The sequence below is a fragment of the Excalfactoria chinensis genome, chromosome 3 (assembly GCF_039878825.1).
Source record: "Excalfactoria chinensis isolate bCotChi1 chromosome 3, bCotChi1.hap2, whole genome shotgun sequence".
Classification (NCBI taxonomy): domain Eukaryota; kingdom Metazoa; phylum Chordata; class Aves; order Galliformes; family Phasianidae; genus Excalfactoria; species Excalfactoria chinensis.
In genome coordinates this window covers 91,810,969-91,828,917 of record NC_092827.1, presented here as the reverse complement: position 1 = coordinate 91,828,917, position 17,949 = coordinate 91,810,969, and the positions used below count along the sequence as shown (strand labels likewise).

The following is a 17,949-nucleotide window of genomic DNA, read 5'->3' as shown; positions in this document are numbered from 1 at the left end:
CAAAATCCGGAGAGCCCCAGGTGGGTCTGGTACCATGATTGCGTTCACATAGACACTGGGCAGCTCCCTGCTCCCCCTGTCAGCCATCCCCAGGCTTCACATTCAGCTCATGGCAAAAGAAAGGCAGCAGAACTCACACTGCTACTCCTTCCGTAGTTTGGCAGACTACACAGGTAGCTGCTACACCTGCTTAAACAAGCAAAGCCTGTAGGACCTTCTCCCTGACTCAGAAGGGCACAGAGTGAACACCTGCACAGCCGACGTCCTGGAGTTCAGTGTGATGTACACGTCAGTAGAGGCAGCAGCATGATGGGCAGTGATGGACAAATCCCAGTTTTGGGACTGACTTGTTTGTGCAAGCACAGCCTGTAAGCAGCAGTTTCACCAGTGCGGGATTCTAAATGAGAAGCAGGAAAAACAGGAGCTAGCAGAAATGTCCCCAGCACCTATACGGCACATACCACGGTCAGCTTTAAGAGCTTACCCACATGTTGGCTACTGGGTCATCACAAAGAGAAAAGCAGTAATTTCCAGATTACTTTGTAAAACCAAAGATTTTTCCTAGTATTATGTCATGACAATGGTGGTTTTCTCCATTGCTAACTTTTTAGCTCACAGAAGCACTCATTCAGGATCAGTGAAAACCCCTGTTTCCCTTCACTCAGCTGGAACATTTCAGGTAATAACTTGTATCATGATCATCGTTGTATCTTGATCATCGAAGTCAACTGCCTCAGAGCCATCCTGGACAGATCAGCAGTGCCCAACCATGTGGTTCAAGGGGGGTTTCGGAAGGTTCCTTCAGGCAGAGGTAGTTCTTTTCTTATAACCTGAGATCTAGGCTTTTACTTCTCTTTTAGCTCTAGATAAGAAAATACACCTCATTTTCCAAACATGTATCTACAAATGCCTGTCTACAAAGAGGAAAGCCAACACAACTCCAAGCCTTCAGCCATAAATATAGACTCTTCTAATGATTACTTCCTACCAATAACACAGTTTGTGGGCTACAAAGATTCAGAGGGGAGGGAAAAGCCTTGTAAGCATTCACCACCCCAGGCACAACTTTTGACAACTCTGCTTGGGTTCCAAAATTCTGCCTGCCAAAAGCAATTAACATACATTGCCCCATTCGTCATTCTGGTCTGAACCATTCACATCTCACTGGAACCACCCACACACCTTATGTGCTAATTTCTTTTTTGAGACCGAATCACAGTCTTTCAGTTACACACTAGAGCATCTCTCAATTCTGGCTTTGTGAAATACTGGTATGCAATTTTATTTTGTGATTAAGACTCTCTTCTAATTTCAAGCACTGTTGATTTATGATTTGCCTGGTAACCCTTCTGTTTTTATAACATCTATATCCTTTCTATTTTATATTTGGCAGCACAACAACTAATTCAGATTATTTGCACAGATAGGATTCGACTGTTGCTTGTCTTATTTTGTGTAAACAGTCAAGTTTGCTGGTGTTTCACTGTGAACCTCTACATTAACTGCAGTGCAAAAACCAGCCTTCACAACCAAAGAGGCAACTAAAATACAATTCCTCAAAAGCTATAAATGTGAACCAGGGACAGAGTCTCAGTGCTATGGAGAACCAGCCCCTGTTGTAAGGTCCTTATATATGAAATACAGAGTTCATTTTAGGCTCTTTGGGGGAGTTCATCTGGCGCTTTTCACCTACTGGTGCTTGGTGATCTTCCAAGCAATGAGAATTCTTCCTCCTCTCCCACAAAATATATTGCCTATGCTGTCACACAAAGTCACTTGGCAAGCCTGTACTGAGAGAATTTGCTAGAGAGGGGCCAGCATGTGCTGACGTTTGTGTGACTTCACCAGCAGCGTAGCATGGGCTGTTTTATGGTCATCACATGAAATACATGAAGGACCATCCCAGCCCTAAAGCTATGAATCAGGAAGGTGCAACACTATCGGGTGATGATTTGGCATCTTCTTACTAATGACTGTGAATTTAATTTTCCATCGCCCACATGTTCTGAGAGATGCAGCAAGATATAACTCGGGGTTAACAACCTCTACATCTTCCCTAAGGAATTAGAAGTATGTTTTTGTAGGAAAATTGAAGAGAAAATCTCTAGAGGGTTGTTCACCAGGTACGAATTAAAAAACAAAACAAAAAAAAAACCCCAAAAACCAAAACCCACAAAAACAGACAAAACTAAAATCATCAGTTTAATCTTCTTGAGACACTTTCATGAATATTCTGAAAAATTTGGTCCAATTTCATTGAGGAAAACTCTTACATTCACATCCTGCCTGCTGCCTGGAGTCCCATGTTTTCAAGTCTCTACAGGAACCACAACTGTCCCATAGTTAGAAGAGCAGAAAAGCTGTAACATGAAGCTAAGAAATGTATTTGATCAAACAAACAGGAACAGGAAAAGAAGGAACAAGAAAGGAGCTGTAGATGAAGCACTGGTTTCTTCTACTTCATTATCTCTATGAGATGCAGAGATTCCTTCTTTATGATAGCTTAGCTTCTAAAACATTTTTTCCAAGGCAATCAACACAGTTTTTTTGGTTTCATGAAGCATGTATCTCTTTTGTCCCAAACAAAGAAAGGATCTACCTTACACTATGAATACATTTTCATGATGGTATCCCAGCAACAAGTATCCAGCAATGTCTATATAAAACTGACTGCTTAAATAAGAAGCAGAAAAAGACTGCCGTTTTTTCAAGGGCTCCAGAGATGTTTAGATTTTTTTTGCAGTCAGAAATAAGAAATTATTTTTCATCTTTCCTGGCATCGTGCACATAGAAGCAATAAATCAACTGATTCTGAAAGCAGCGCTTCACTGACTTCTTGCATATCTTACTAAAAAAAATTGTTTGCCAACAATTAAATGAAAATCTATCTTGAAAATACATCTTTTCATGTTTCAAACCTCATAACATTTTCAACTAGTGAAACACCTATCTTATACTGCAATATTTAAAGCACTTTCCTTCAGCTAAGGTTGCTGTAATCTTTCACATGAATACTCTGAAATCTATGAAGGAAGGTCTCAGTGGCAAGTGGTATCTGAGGTTTGGCCTGTGAAGATTTTGCACAACTGCATTTCTGTAGCACCACTAGGGAAACATAGGTTGAATAAACAGTGCTTTCTACAAGAGGGAGAAATAAGGAGATGCAGGCACTCCTCTGCTACACACTGGTTCTGTCCCATGTCTTAGACTTAGTAAGTAGGAATAATTCTGCAAGAAGCTTGTTGAAGGAGAATCCTCACCTGGGAGGAAAGGCTAAGGATGTCATTAACTAGAATTAACTAGACTCTAGCATTAACTAGAATCACTCACTTGATTTCACTCTGCTTGAAGAAGCCTTCTTAAGGGTGAAGTACCAACCTGCAAATGTTCCCAGCTGAGCAGCATACAATGAGACATCCCCACAGCATTAACAGCTTTGACACCACATCAGTTCAATATTTATGCCTTACATCTCTTATTTAAGTTTAAATAGATGAGTTTGAATTGTCTTTTTTGTGACAAGGAAACAGATTACACCATTATCTTCATGGCAAGGTAAAAAAAAATGCTCTCAGGTTGCACCTGGAAAACTGCATGCTCGTTACTGATGCTTAAAACATTCTTATAGGATTTCTCCAGGGCAGATCACACAACCTTCTGGCTTTTCCTTTAATCCATTTGTGCTTCTTCCAGGCACTCCTGGTTCACAGACAATTTCAAATCAGACATACTCCAACATTCAAATGGATAACAGTATACTGTGGGAAAAACAGTTCCACTGTTGAGGACCCATACAGGAGCTAATCCAGTGAAGCATATCAGTCTCAGTCAAATCATACTCAACAGAGAGTAAACACCACTGAATACAAATACAAAACTATGTCAGGTTAGGAATAAATTCAGATGCTTACCCTGGAAGATGGAAGATTACAAGCTTCTAATGCCGTCTCTACACGTTTTCTGTCAGCAGAAAACAAGCGGTATATGCTGCAAAATGAAAACAAACAAGAAGGAATTAATTAGCTTTAAGACATGCCTTGATGACCCACGTGACATAAAGGCTGGATGCTGCTTCCCGGTTTATCATGTCTTTAGCCATTTACTTCCATTAGCAGGCTGTTCAGTAACACAAGTGAGATTAATGGTGCCCACCATGAGTTTAATTCTACCCCACACATGCCCCTGTTACAGAGGATAGTTACTTGAGAAAATCAGCACAACTCTCTTCATAACATTGCCTCAGTGATACACAGTTTGAGTACATTTATCCTCACATGTCTATGAGCTAAAGAAATGATGTTAGGCTTTTTAAAAAGGTAGTCACAAATGGAACAAGAGCAGAGAAGCTACACATCTTGCTCAAAAATCACAAGGGCAATCTATGTCCAAAAGGTAGATGGACAGAATCATCCCGAGAAGCACTGCCCACTCTTTCCTTGGGGTACATCAAAACACATGCTGTAGACAGATTATTCTAAACATAAGGATCACACGTTCATGCCTGATGTTTATTCATAATCAAAGATTAAATACAACTACATGATAAGGAAGGACAGCAACACTTACTTCTTCAGAGGAATGCGTCCTTCTGGAGTCACCTGCAGTTTAAGCTTTGTGTAGCTGCGGGGATAAAAGCATGCTGTTTTATTATTACAATTTTATTCTTACTTTTTAATGTACCTCAACACTTTTGCTGTGATTAAGTGTTAAGTTCTAATCAAGTCTTTTGCCAACATGAAAATCTGCTGGGATACTGATGATAAGTGAATACCTTTTCCATGAACGATAATGCACCTATAGTGCCAAGTAATGTCAGGCTTGCAAGAGGGCATCAGAAATACCATTAATGCACATAGTTATCATCCCCTCAAACTCCTTCTCACCAAAGCTGCCAGTCACTCACTATCCTTTTGTTGAAGAAGGCTTCTTCCTTTCAGCTATGCCCAGTGCAGGCATAAATACTGTTTCAGCTTCAGCATCTTCAAATCCACAACCTGACAGATTACACTACTAAGAAATTCTCACAGGGCTGAATGGCAATTTCAATTTTGCATTTTGTCTTGCTACTGTTTTGAAATACTAATTCTAGCTTTGATTATCTTCAATAAAAACATTCTTCCCTGGTGGCCGAATATACGCATGCAGTATGCACCAGGTAAACCATATGAAGATGCTCAGTTTGAAGTAATGCATAAGCACATATCAAGGGCACACTATCTCCCTTTAGCTCACTAATATCATAGAATGACATGGCTCAGAAGGGCCGTTGCAGACCACCAAGCTCCAACTCCCCTACCAAGGGCAGAGTTGTCAGCAATCAGATCAGGCTGCCCAGAGCCCCATCTAAACTGGTCTTGAATGCCTCCAGGGATGGGGCATCTACAGCCTCTCTGGGCAACCTGTTCCAGTGCCTCAGCAGTCTCTGAGTAAAAAAATCTCCCCCTTGCTTCTAATCTAAATCTCCACCCCTTTATTATGAAACCTTGTCCTATTCACTATCAGATCATACAAAAAGTGAGTCCCTCTCCTGATTATAAGCTCCTTTTAAGTAATGGAAGGCTACAATGAGGTCCCCCAGGAGCCTTCCCTTCTCTAGGCATATCAAGCCCAGCTCCCTCAGCTTTTCTTTATAAGAGGTACCCCACCCCTCTGAGAATCTTCCTGGTCTGTTCTGGACCCACTCCAACAGTTCTGCATCTTTCTTGTGATGGGACCCCATGCCAAGACACAGTGCTCCAGATGGGGCCTCACAAGAGCAGAGCTGCCACCCCTCTGTTGATACAGCATAGGATGCTGTTGGTTTTCTAGACTACAAGTACACACGGCTGGTTCATGTCCAGGTTTTCCTCCATCAGAACCCTCCAAGTCCTTCTCCAAAGGGATGCCCTCAATGATTTCTTCTCCCAGTCTGTACACATATTTTGTGTATTTTAATTGCCCCAAACAAGTTGCAGCACACTGCACTTGGCCTTGTAGAATCTCATTCAGTTCAAGCGTGCCCATTTTTTAAGCTTGTCCAGGTCCCCCTGGATGGCATCCCTTCCACTGTAGTGACTGCACCTCTCAGGCTGGTGTCATCAGCAAACTTGTTGAGGATACACTCAATCACACTGTGTATCTCATTGATCAAGATGTTGAAAAGCAGCAGTCCCAAGACCAGCTCCTGGGGGACACCACTTGTCAGTGGCTTCCACCTGGACATAGAGCTGAAGCACAGAGGTAAATGACTATCCACCTGTCTGCCTGTCCCATGATCCCTCTGGCAAGGCATGCAGGCTGCAAAACTTGACTGGAATGGTGGCTGTACTACTTCCCTTCCAGAGGCTGAAATTGCCCCTGGTTGTTGCACATGAGAATGCCATCCTCCCTAAACCCTCCTGTTATACAGCTCTGAAGGTTTCTCTCTTTGACCCTTAACATTGCCACTCCTCAGCTGGGAAGAAGCCAAATTGCTGGTAAATGAAATGACTGCACCAGCAAGAATGCGGTGTATATTTAGCAGTCCTGGACAAGCCTGTAATATTTCCAGTCTGCAGCAATATAAAAATTACATGCTGAAACCATCTACAGGCTGGCAATTATACAGCTTTTGAATTGAGTATTTAAAAGCATCACAGGATCTGTGATTTCTCTCACATGTTGACTGAGGCAGCAGGATAAGGAGTTATCTTCCTTTGTTTTGCATCTTTTAAGTAACTGATACAATGCCTATTGAAACAGTAGTCAGCTAGTAGCTGTGAGTAGCTAATGGGAAGCAGTTGGGCCTACAGCAATCATCTGATGTTTCTCCTAGCAGGCAAGGACCACTGGCATCCAGCATAATGCTCACCACCAGCAGCCTGCAAAGCATACATTTTTTTTGAGTGCTTCATCTCTTCCATTTGAATTTAATTAAAACTATAAATGAGTTTCTCTGTAACATGATCTGTTGAGAAATGTGGCAATGTTGAAGTATTTCACTTATTTTTTTCTTTTTTTCCTTAAGTATGTTTTTAACTTTACCCACTGGCCTACCAGAAGAAAAAGAAACTGCATGGTTCTAATAACTTTTTTCTTGTCCTTCCCAACTGAAAATGCCATTAATAACCACTTCAAAGACACAATACGTGCTAATATCCCCAAATAACGTAGGAACATTTTCACAAAGCCTTATGTCCTCCTGTGCATCTCCTGAAAACTAAAATACCCTGTGCTACCGTGTCACCAAAGAACAACACTACCCATCCCAGCCTCCCAGCACTGAGCTACATTTTTAAGAGTCATAGTGGTTCCTTAAAGTTTTGTTGTCTTCTATTGTTTGAAACCTCTGAACACATTAACATCACAGCTACTGTGACTCCAAGAGAGACAAACTTTGGGCACAACACTGACCCAAAGTTTCCCCAACAAAGCCATCTGATGCTTACTACAGCACCGGGCAGTACTTCAGTACTAGCGTACTGAAATGCTAATCTTTGTATTCCAACACAAGCATTACGAGACAGGAATGTGTACTTTATAACCATAATGTTGTGCTTTATTAGCTATATCCTCCCAGATTAACCCTGTTTTTCTCATCTGACCGAAGCAGGGAGGCTGCTCAATCTGTTTAGTAACGCACTGCAAACACTAAAAAGGACTGAATGCTACAAAGAAAACATTCCTTTCTAATTCTGCTCTAATGCAAATTGCTTTTCTATTTCATCAAACGGGTACTGACAGGACTGCAACCAATCCTTTGCTCAAAACAGTAATTAGAATGGGAAAATAGTTTTAATCTTCAAAGTCAAAGATTCTTTAACTGACTCTGATTTGGCAATTGTGCAAAGAACCCAGGAAACCCAACAGTTCCCAAGTGATTTATTAATTAGTGGAAAAAAAGACACAGGAATAACATGTTTGCTTGCTATTGAATTGACAAAAATGTGTTCAGTGACTTTATCTTTAATTAATATTGCCTGAATAATCATAGAAAAATGGCTCCAAATAAGACTGGCTCTACTGTACTGTGTGACAACATACTCCTTTTGAATGTCACAGGGAAGCACACACTAAGTACAGCCCCAGTCCTCCCCATCACATGCCTGTCAGCCAAGTCTGTTGGCCATCTGGGCCTATGAATGATATGGACACAAATCTAATATCAAATCAGCCCTGTAAGTCATCTACAATCCAGGGAGCTGAAGGAAGCAATCTTTGTTCTTTCTCTCACACAGAGCTACATTGATAAAGCAAAATCTAATTTAGCCTAAGCAGCTTAGGAACAAATATATGAGTCCCGTACAAGCCCTGTGATGCTGACTGTTAGTATGCACTGTCCTGATGGAGAGAGGGGAAGAGGGGCCCAGCCCCTCCAAGGCCTGTGGACATCCAAAATGACCTGAAGGGAAAAAAAAAAACAAAACAAAAACATTTTCCCTACTCTAGACAAATTCATTTCTCCACTGATCCATAAAGGAACTTAACTTAGAAGACTTCCAGAAGATACCTCAATCTACATAGGTTAGCACACTATGCCAGTGTGCCAATCAGGAAATGTTAAATGTTTCCTTTCATTTGGGATTTGGTCTGCCTAGTATTTCATTGCTGTCCTAACAGAGCAATATCAGATACAAAACTAGAATTCCTTTAGCATCCAACTTTCAAAGTGTGTTTCTTCGAGAACTATTGCTGACTTCCATCTGCACCACCCAAACCGTGAGAAGGAAACATACTCCTCACAAAACAGTAACTTTGAAGTATGTTCCCAGAACTAAAGTTAAGCAGTCAGGAACCTTCTGACTAAAAACGGTGCACGTAGTAGAACTAGGTATGTGCAATGTTATGTGGTCCACAAAACAGGTGGGTTAACTTACTTCTTGGACAGAGACAAGACTTAGTAAACTAAATCTCTACTTGTTGTTTTGCTGGAATGAGGTTCTGTCTATGAGCAAGAACTGGAAAACAATCAGCTGCATTTAACCAGTCAACTTGCAGTTCTTTAAGAACAACAAAAAAGGCCAGCAAATATCCGAGTTAATTGTCATCATTATCTGGTAGGCTGTTTCATGCTGCTCTCAATGCTATGACTTATGCAAAGTCATCTCAGCATGTGCATTTATCACCCATTTGAGTCTTGCTACCCTCAGATTTAGTTTTCTTTCCTTTCTGAGATGTGTTTTTACACCCCAAATGTGCTTTTGTACTTTGTTGAAAACAAGTCTGAATCTGTGCACTGTGCCAACAAACCTAAATGAGCAGATATACAGCTTCTTTCCGAAGCATGCTAAAATCAGAGAGATTAGAAAGATAGATAACCCAGAAGCAGAATATTATTCAATATTAAGTGGAGATCCTCAGACTACAGCTAAAGTTGCTACTTTTACATACAACAGGAAGATGGTATTTACTACTTCTTTTTTGCTATGACTCGGTGAGAAGAACCATACCAAGACTTTCTTTAAATGACGTTCAGATAAAGGGCTTTTAAAAACAATGAGAACGGACAGCCTATGTTTACAAAACTGACAACTCATCAAAGCAGAAACAATAGATGACAATGTGACTAACAAGAGAAAAGGAAAATGACGCAGATAAAAGAGCAACACCCACAGCATTACATACTATGGCCACTTACGCTTTTTCCAGAAATGCGTCCCTTGACATGTTCTGTGCCAACAAATTTGTTGCCAAACTGAACACTTCATCTGACCATTCCTACAGAAATAAAAGTTGATTAAATGAGGCTTAGTTTAGATGTTCACTTTGCTTTTGCATGTTTTTAAAAGTGATAGTTAGCGAGAACTGCCTAAGTCTGAACTTGATTTTTCCAGCCACGGTTTCCCTCCTTGTCTGTGGAATTAGAATTTCTCATCCTGCAAACAACGAAGACTATTACAAATAGATATATATTTAAAGGTATCTCATTCCAAAGTATCAGGAAAAAGTCATATGGACAAATGTCCTACATGTTTAAGATCCTGGGAGATGTAACACACCCCAGAAAAATACATTTTCTTGTGTGTTTGGCGCTACTCCAGTTGACATGCTGAGGATTAAAAAGAAACTCTATACAACCATCCTTTAAAGTGAGGCTGAAAGGGTTTGTACCTCCCTGAAACTAGGCAAATCTGACAGTGCAGAGTACAGACCATACCATAACATCTCTTGCTGCAATGCCTCTCCTTGTAAATTTGTTATAAGGGCCTCTGCATCCCTCACGAAACAATCCCCAGACTTGAAACAATTCAGACAACAAATATCACACCTCATCTCTTATGGCAGATACTGGATTAAGAACTGTAATTACAGACTCCGAGATCTGATCACCCAACACTACAAAAACACTTAAAAACAAACCAGAAGATGCCTATAGGAAACAAAATCAGTTCTGATGTAACAGGAGAAGGGCGCAACTCCAATTAGAAAAATTCCACCTTCCCCTCATACTGAGATCTTGTTCCTCACTAAGAGGATTTTGTCTCTGGCTACTGCCATAGGAAACAATTGTGCCCCGTGCTCATGGGAAGTTACCCTTTGCCTGCAAGCACAGAACTTCCTCCAGATTTCCCTCACTTTTCCTTTCATTTTTTGCTTCATTCCTAAGTGTATTTCTGAAGTCCTTCCCCAGTTCCTTCCTGGGCTTCCAGCAAGACTGATCCATGCATATAACCTTAATTTAGGACTCTCTCAGCTTGTCCTGTTGCTCATTTCCCTTACAGCTTTTCCTTAACAATGGCAGCACATTTTTTCCCCTGGCTTAGTACTTATTTTCAAATGTTAATAGCAGTTCTTTTTAATCACAAATGCAGTTTTGGATCATCTGTTTCACTCCTTTAAAGAAAGGAAAAAAATACACAACATCCTTGCAAACAATAGGACTTTTTTCCCCCCAACTTGAAATTTTCTGAGTTTACTTTGAAACTAAAATTGTGTTTTCTTTCACATCAGTGCAGATGCAAAACTCCTTTGACCACACACCCTCCCAGATGTCCACTCTTCAGGAGTTTTCAACTTCCTCTTTTGTTGTTGTTTGTTTGTTTTTGAGGAAAAGTAAGCAAGAGGGGAACTTCATCCTGACAGAAATTACTGATGATGAAGAGTAAAACTGGCTTACAACGAAACAAATGTTGCTGTGTTACTTTGGAGCTTACCAGCTTGTTTTACCTAAAAGGCCTCACTTGATGAGGTGATCAATTCCAGAGAGTTTATGACATCAATATTTTATATACACACATTTTTAAGGTGTCTATTCTCTGAAGTTACCAGATCTGATGTCTGTAGACAGTCCCACTTATACCCATAATCATACCTCGTATAGGCTTTTAATATCCTTAAACTACCAGAGCCATAAATCTGCGGTTTACAAATTCACACCTAAGCCTCTTCTAAGGAGGGATATTCCTGGCAGAGAAATACGGATATTCCTGCCTCCCTTCCAAACAGCCACATTGTTCAGGAGTTAAACAATTGCTGCTGAGATATCCTTCCCCTCCACCTCTCACGTCTACTTCCATTTTTATTTCACTTGTTTTTCCTTCTTAGGTCTAATTTAAAAAACAACACAGGGGTGTGAGAAATAATAAGAGAAAAAGTCAGCTTAAGAAGCACAACTGCTCTTCTGTGAGTCCTGGAATAGAACATGTATTAAGTGCAAAATCCTTTTTTCTTCTTGGCAACTCATTTTTCCAGGCTCAAAATAGGCTCATCTTGTAAACACTGCTTTGTTTGGGCACTAATAATAGCAGTTAGAACTACTCCTTGTGACACTAACAGTTACAAAGATTAACGGCAACACAAAACATTGCTGAGAAATCAAGAACAGATCTTTTAGTAGATCGTGATTGGCTTTGTTTTGATCTCACTGGCTCTGCTGGGCTTAAAACTAATTGCTAAAAAAATAGATTGATGGCTTTTCAGGAGTAACCCACACCCCAGCTCTTCCTTCTCTTTGGCCAACAGCTTGTTCACAGGAATTTAAGGAGAACTCAGTTATTACATGCCGGTCAGAAATGTTATTTACAAACACAGCCTTGCCATGTTCCTTTGCTTGCTTTTCCTGACTCTTCCAGTGATTGTATCGCTCTTGCAAAGCATTCTAAGGGCTACCTGCAGGCTGAGCCATTTCTAATGACACAGGTACCGCATCACAAGTAATACTTGCTAATTGCTTCTCATATTTTCAGTGTTCATTCCAGGCACCAAAAAGCTGCAACTGAAAAACCAAGATCAGAAAACATGCCAAGGATCACGTCATCTTCCCAGGCATTGGTCTGAACCCTCAGCAGGAGGGGAAACAACAGCCCTGAGCAAAGACCCGAAGAAATAAAGGAGATGCTTTTGACTGACTTTGATGGGCTGCACCAAGCTGAGAGCCAAGATGCGTCTCACTGCTTTCACCACCAAATGGTTCCGTTTCCTTGGTTTTGCTACACTGTGTGGAGTAAAGCCTGCTCCCCAAATTCATGCACAGTGCTCTGGGCAGCTTCCTTTACCAGCAGCAGCAATTCCAGAAGGCAGTGCTTGGTGAGAGTGCTCGGCAGGGTAGAAGGCTGTTATGTGTAGAAAGAAAACAGCCTACTGCTGAAAGGTTATAACAGCTCTGAATCACCGCAGTAGCAGCAGACTCCTGTACAGTTGCAACACAAAAGGAAAATATAAATCTGGGTATTTTGAAATAGGGCTGCAGCAGTGCCAACAAACTGTTTGCAGACTGATCCCTTTTGGTACGGGAAGAAGCTTGCCTTCCAACGCATTCAATTCCGAGCGAGTCACATCCGTCACAGTAAGAGCTTCATGAACCTGCTCTCCTTTTGGCTACATTCTGTTACACTAATTCATATTTATACAGTTCCTGCAAACTTAACTAACAAATCATGTAACTGCTCTGTGCTTCAGTAGGTAGCATGAGAGCAGCAGCTCATTTTGAGATCTGTTGCTCAATGAACTCATTTCTCTCATCCATTACATGCATCATGATACATACCCCATGACATTTATCTCAATGGGAGAGTTGAGATTTTTGTCATAAGAAATGACAACAGATTCTTCAGAATATTTCCTTCAAATCAGAACTGACTACGTGAGAGACAATGTCCTTGCATGGTTGTTTTTGGTGGAAAGTTAACCAAGAAAGTTACTTAAATCCTACACATCCAATATCATTACAAATCTTATCTTAAAAATAAAAAATATATATGTATTTATCTTAACATTTTACTGCACTGAAAACTCTTAGATATGAAAAAACAAAAGATGTATATGTTCAGAAGCATGTTAACAAACAACCTGTGAACCATCTTGGATGATATCATATTACTTACAGAGGAATTCACTTATCAATGGAACTGATCCAATGCTCATCAAATTGAAGAGAAATAAAATTCTTAGGTTCTGAGTAGGGATCTCTATGGCCAGGATGTGCTTGAGTTGATGTGAGAGTCAGAAAAGAGAGCAACAGGAAGGAGACAGGAAAGATGGAAAGTTCAGATTGGAAGTTACAGAATTTGGCAGGAGAATGAAATATCATAAAGGAGATGCAGAGGTTCACAGGTTGGACTTCATGTTGGAACAGAAACATGGAAAAAGAGCATCTGCTCAGAAAAAGTCCAAGAGTAAAATTATTTCTTTGCCTGGCTTCTGTAGTACTACATGCTTATACATGCTCACAAAGCCTGTCCTAAGACAAGCATTGTCATATCATGCTGAAAATAAGCAAGAGTTGCAGCTGAGCTACTTCTGTTCATCATCCAGATGTGTCCAGCAGTGTGCTTTTCAGAACATTACCTAAAGGATTTCAAGCTGCTTTCTCTGAGCAAACCAGCTGGTCAGCACCCTTCAGCTCATCACACTTTAAATATTAGTTGCCTTCTCCTGGAGGAACGCAAATGAAACAAAAAACATTGTAATTTTTAGCTCTTGATTTAGCTCACTGAAAGCAACTTCAAAAGGCCACAGCTCAGGTCTTCATAATTTTCTCATAACTTAAACAGCAGAGGTGATGGACAGTATGCTTTCTGCAAAGGAAATCTCATAGCTGAATTATTTTAACTTCCTTGTTAAGAACTGTACAGTTTACTTTGCCTCTCTCCTATAAGGGATGGCTGATTGAAAAGTTGGGTATCACAAATACAGGATTAAAAAGAAAAGTATTCATGTACTGAAAAGGGAAAGGTGGGGGAGTTATTCACTGGCACTTCCTTTCCCCGAATGTCAGCAAGAGGTAGGGTCAAAATCTGCGTGTGTGACATTGAAAACTTCTTGCATTTAAAAACCTTCTTCTGAGCTCCCCAAAGAGATTCTGCTTAATGTATTTACTTAAAGACATATGAGTCACTCCATGGGTCCTGGAATGGCTAAAGACCAAATTCTGTGGTCTAGTTCACATAAAGTAAGAAAACATGTTAAACAAGCAAGAATTCTTAGATTTCTTCAATAGCAATCTGTTTTAATTGAAACCATCAGGATATTTAGTGAGATTTCAAAGTAAGTGAAGCTAGTCTGCAGTGCTTTGAGGAATGTACCTTCAGGCAACAATGCCTGACTGATACAGCATGCATTTATTTGGCCTAACGTACTAATAACAAGAAAAACTCATTCTTTCTTACTCAGATCACAGAAGGTAGTCGGGATTTAGAACAGCAAAGCTTCTCCAAAACATGGCTTTGTCAACAGCTTTTCAAGGTTCCATTAAGCAACAAAAGGTCTAAAATACCAATTTCTGAACTGCCTGAGCAAACAGGTTATGGATCAGTGATTGCTGGCTAGACAAGAAAGCAAGAAAGGACACATGCTTCTGATTTAGGTGATTTTCCCTCTCCCTTGGTAAGAGCTAACAATCTTTGCTATTAAAGCTTTAACATACCTTTTCATTTTCTGTCATATGCTTAGTTTTCCCCCCGAGTTGTATCAATTGCCTTTACTTTTGCAGTGCTGACTTTCTTAACCATGCCTGTAGATTATAGCTACATGTTCTCAAGTCTGAGAACACCACTTCCCACACAGCAGTCACTGGGATCACCATGAACTTTGCTTCTATGCTTTCATATAAAAGAAACAGAGGGAACTGTGTTCCCACCAGATTTACCAGTTGGCTAATGAAGAAAGCAGAAACAAAGTTGGCAAGCAAAAATTAATCCATTTAGGTTTATAAATTTCATCCTGATCATTTTTCAACTGGTCTGACATCTTCTGGCACCTGTGTAACAGTAACACCTCACTGTTGTTAAATAGCAGCTGGTTATACAGAAATCTATTCAGAGCAATCTAATGGACTCAAGGATGAAAACTGTATGAAAGCATGTTCAGTGCATGGTTATCTGGAGGTTATCATTTGAGTTTATCTACATGAACAGAAGTGGAAAGAAAAGCTACTTTTGGATGCCATTTTGGGATAGATAAATCCAAGAACTTCAACTTCATTAAGTCATTCTAAGTCACACAAAAGGGGAAGGAAGGAAGAAAGTAAACATGTACAAGTAACAACTGTAACTTGTTTGTCAAACACAACTGTGTTTGCTGTGGCTTGTTGAACAGAAATGAAAGTATTGCCTACCTGCATGGAAAAATTACTTTGCTGAGGTACAACCCTTTTCAAGAGATATTGGCAGGCAAAACACTTGAGTAAAGCTGAATTTTGAGCACCCACAGAAAATGTCATGAGAGCAAGTTATATTAAGTGTCTGCTTGCTGACATACTGGAGGATGCAAGGCAGACCTGTAGACTCACACTGCTCTGACACAGGTCAACCATAAAAAGCTGACAGATTGTCCCTAATTTTCTCACATAGAACTAGCATAAAAGAGTGATAACTACTGAAATGCATCAATGTGTCCTATACTTGTTATAGCAGAGTAATAATTTGCATATATGATTATTTTCACAGTTCTTACTTGTGCTTTAGATAGAGTAACAAGCGATGCTCTAAAGATGAGCACATACATCTGTGACATCAAATTTGCTGAATGTATTCCCAGAAAATTATGATTGCACATTTCTTCTTTCATATGGAACAGCATAGTTCTATAGCAGAATTGAGACTCATTTCATAGCAATCTCCACTTTTATCTCATTTATCCATATCTGAAAGCAATACTTTAAAATTAATTTCATATGTCACAGATAAAAGCACATTACCTTCGCTATATCCTCTTGAAATGCCACCAAGTTCAAGTATGATATATTGACCAGGTCTGGTCCATAGACAACAGTTATCATTCGATTTTCCAGTCGACTTCCAGTGTTCCCAGCATCCAACAGCTCACGCAGCTTTGGATCCTGCAAGTAACCATATCACAACATACTTCAGTTCTTCTGCAAATACTTCAGTTTTGAAAATTTGTCTTATTTCAAGCATTTTAAATGAGTTCGTACTAGATCATGGTCTATTAATTCTTCATTAAAAACTGTAATGTTATTAACAGATAATACTAAAAAATCTCTACAGTAAACCTTTAAAAGCCTCTGAGGTCCATATTAGCACAGTACAGATGACAAACTGTCCAGTTAATGGCTGCAACCTCCTATTATGAGCTATTTTGGCTGTTTAGCAGATACAAACTACTTTGCTTGCTGAATTTACACCATCTGTTCAAAGGGTACTGGCCTCAGCAGACGGATTCACTCTCATTTTACTAGATTATAGACAAAGCTCAAGAAAAGAGAGCTTAGCTTTTCATAGCAAATGAAAAAGACTGTCTAGTATTGACTGCCCTAACTATAAAAAATGAATAATGTAAGCTTGGTGATGCTCTTTAAGTCCAAAAGGCTATACATTATTTATATTATGACATCTATCTCACTACATAACATCTACATGAAGGAAACATATAGATGCACTGTTTTACTACCTAAGAATAGTCTAAACTTCAACTACATTAGTAGCTTAAGCACGTGAGAAACAACTTCAGGTTATTTTTTAGTTTACAAGTTTCTATCAGATCCAACTGTAGCACTTCCAAGAAATGCACTCACAAAGCGTAAAAACTGCCTGATGCTCAACAACCTCAGGATGAAGTTTACAAAGGCAAAGGTAGATGAAAAGCAGCCTTGCATGACTGAATTCAACCCTTTAATAGGGTCAGTATAATTTGAAAGTTCAGGATTCCTCTCAAGCAAGGTTTTTCAGTCTGGTATAAATATTTAAAATGAACAGCAAAGTAGATCACAGAATTACACTCAGTTTCTTCACTAATCCAGAAACAGACTCTGTGTAGAGATTTCAAAACTTCACAAAACCATGATGCAGGCTGCACTTCATTCTTTAGTGAACCTTTTCCCACCGCTGTCTGCAGACACACCTGTTATTTACAGTGCTTCTTAATACTCAATAACTTCTGAAAAACGATCACAATTTCAACTAATAACATTTTATACTTAAAAAATAATATGAAGGGCCATTTCTCATGGATGAAACTGTACATCCACACGACCTCAGCTGAAAAGACAGAGTTATGCATATACTCACTAAGTATTTCCCAAGGTTTAGAAGAACATTTTGAAGTACTGTATACTTTAATAGGAAAGAAGTTACAAGGCTATCATAGAACTCTGAGCCTCATTAAATACTAGGTGCAATGGCAAGTGTTGCAGGAAAACAGAATGATCCTATCTGAGAATTTAAAGGAGGAATATGTTTGTGCTCTGAGACAAAGAAGATTTCATGAATAAACAAATTAATGATGAGAAGAGGGATATAAAAGTAGTAGTTGTGTTCCAGCAATATGGATTTGAAGGAAGACAAAGAAATTGTGTTAATTAGGATCTAGGAGAAAAAGCCAGAGAAATGCCCTGAAGATACTAAGTTAGTGGTGGAGTACAATTAGATGGGTTACTTCTTATTTTATTTACAGGCTGGATGCTATAAAGCACTGTTTAATCTCTTTGGGAGATGAGAGATCGTTTTAATTCCTATTTTTCTAACCCAAAATCAAAGTGATATATGCTTCTACTAAATTGGTTGGCTGGGAAGAACATCATTCTTTATGATCTCA

The 17,949-nt window shown here is 39.7% G+C and overlaps 1 protein-coding gene across 3 annotated transcripts in view; it reads right to left on the bottom strand.

Annotated features, from left to right (window-relative positions):
• The window catches only part of PLCB1 (phospholipase C beta 1), a 359,203-nt gene that overhangs the window by 138,096 nt on the left and 203,158 nt on the right, over window positions 1–17,949 (bottom strand). For all 3 annotated transcript variants that reach the window (XM_072331035.1, XM_072331034.1, XM_072331036.1), the window contains 4 exons: window positions 16,094–16,234; window positions 9,596–9,675; window positions 4,567–4,620; window positions 3,912–3,987 (listed from right to left, as the gene is read on the bottom strand). In XM_072331035.1, the coding sequence (XP_072187136.1) occupies window positions 3,912–3,987; window positions 4,567–4,620; window positions 9,596–9,675; window positions 16,094–16,234 (351 nt within the window). The remainder of the gene's footprint in view (window positions 1–3,911; window positions 3,988–4,566; window positions 4,621–9,595; window positions 9,676–16,093; window positions 16,235–17,949) is intronic.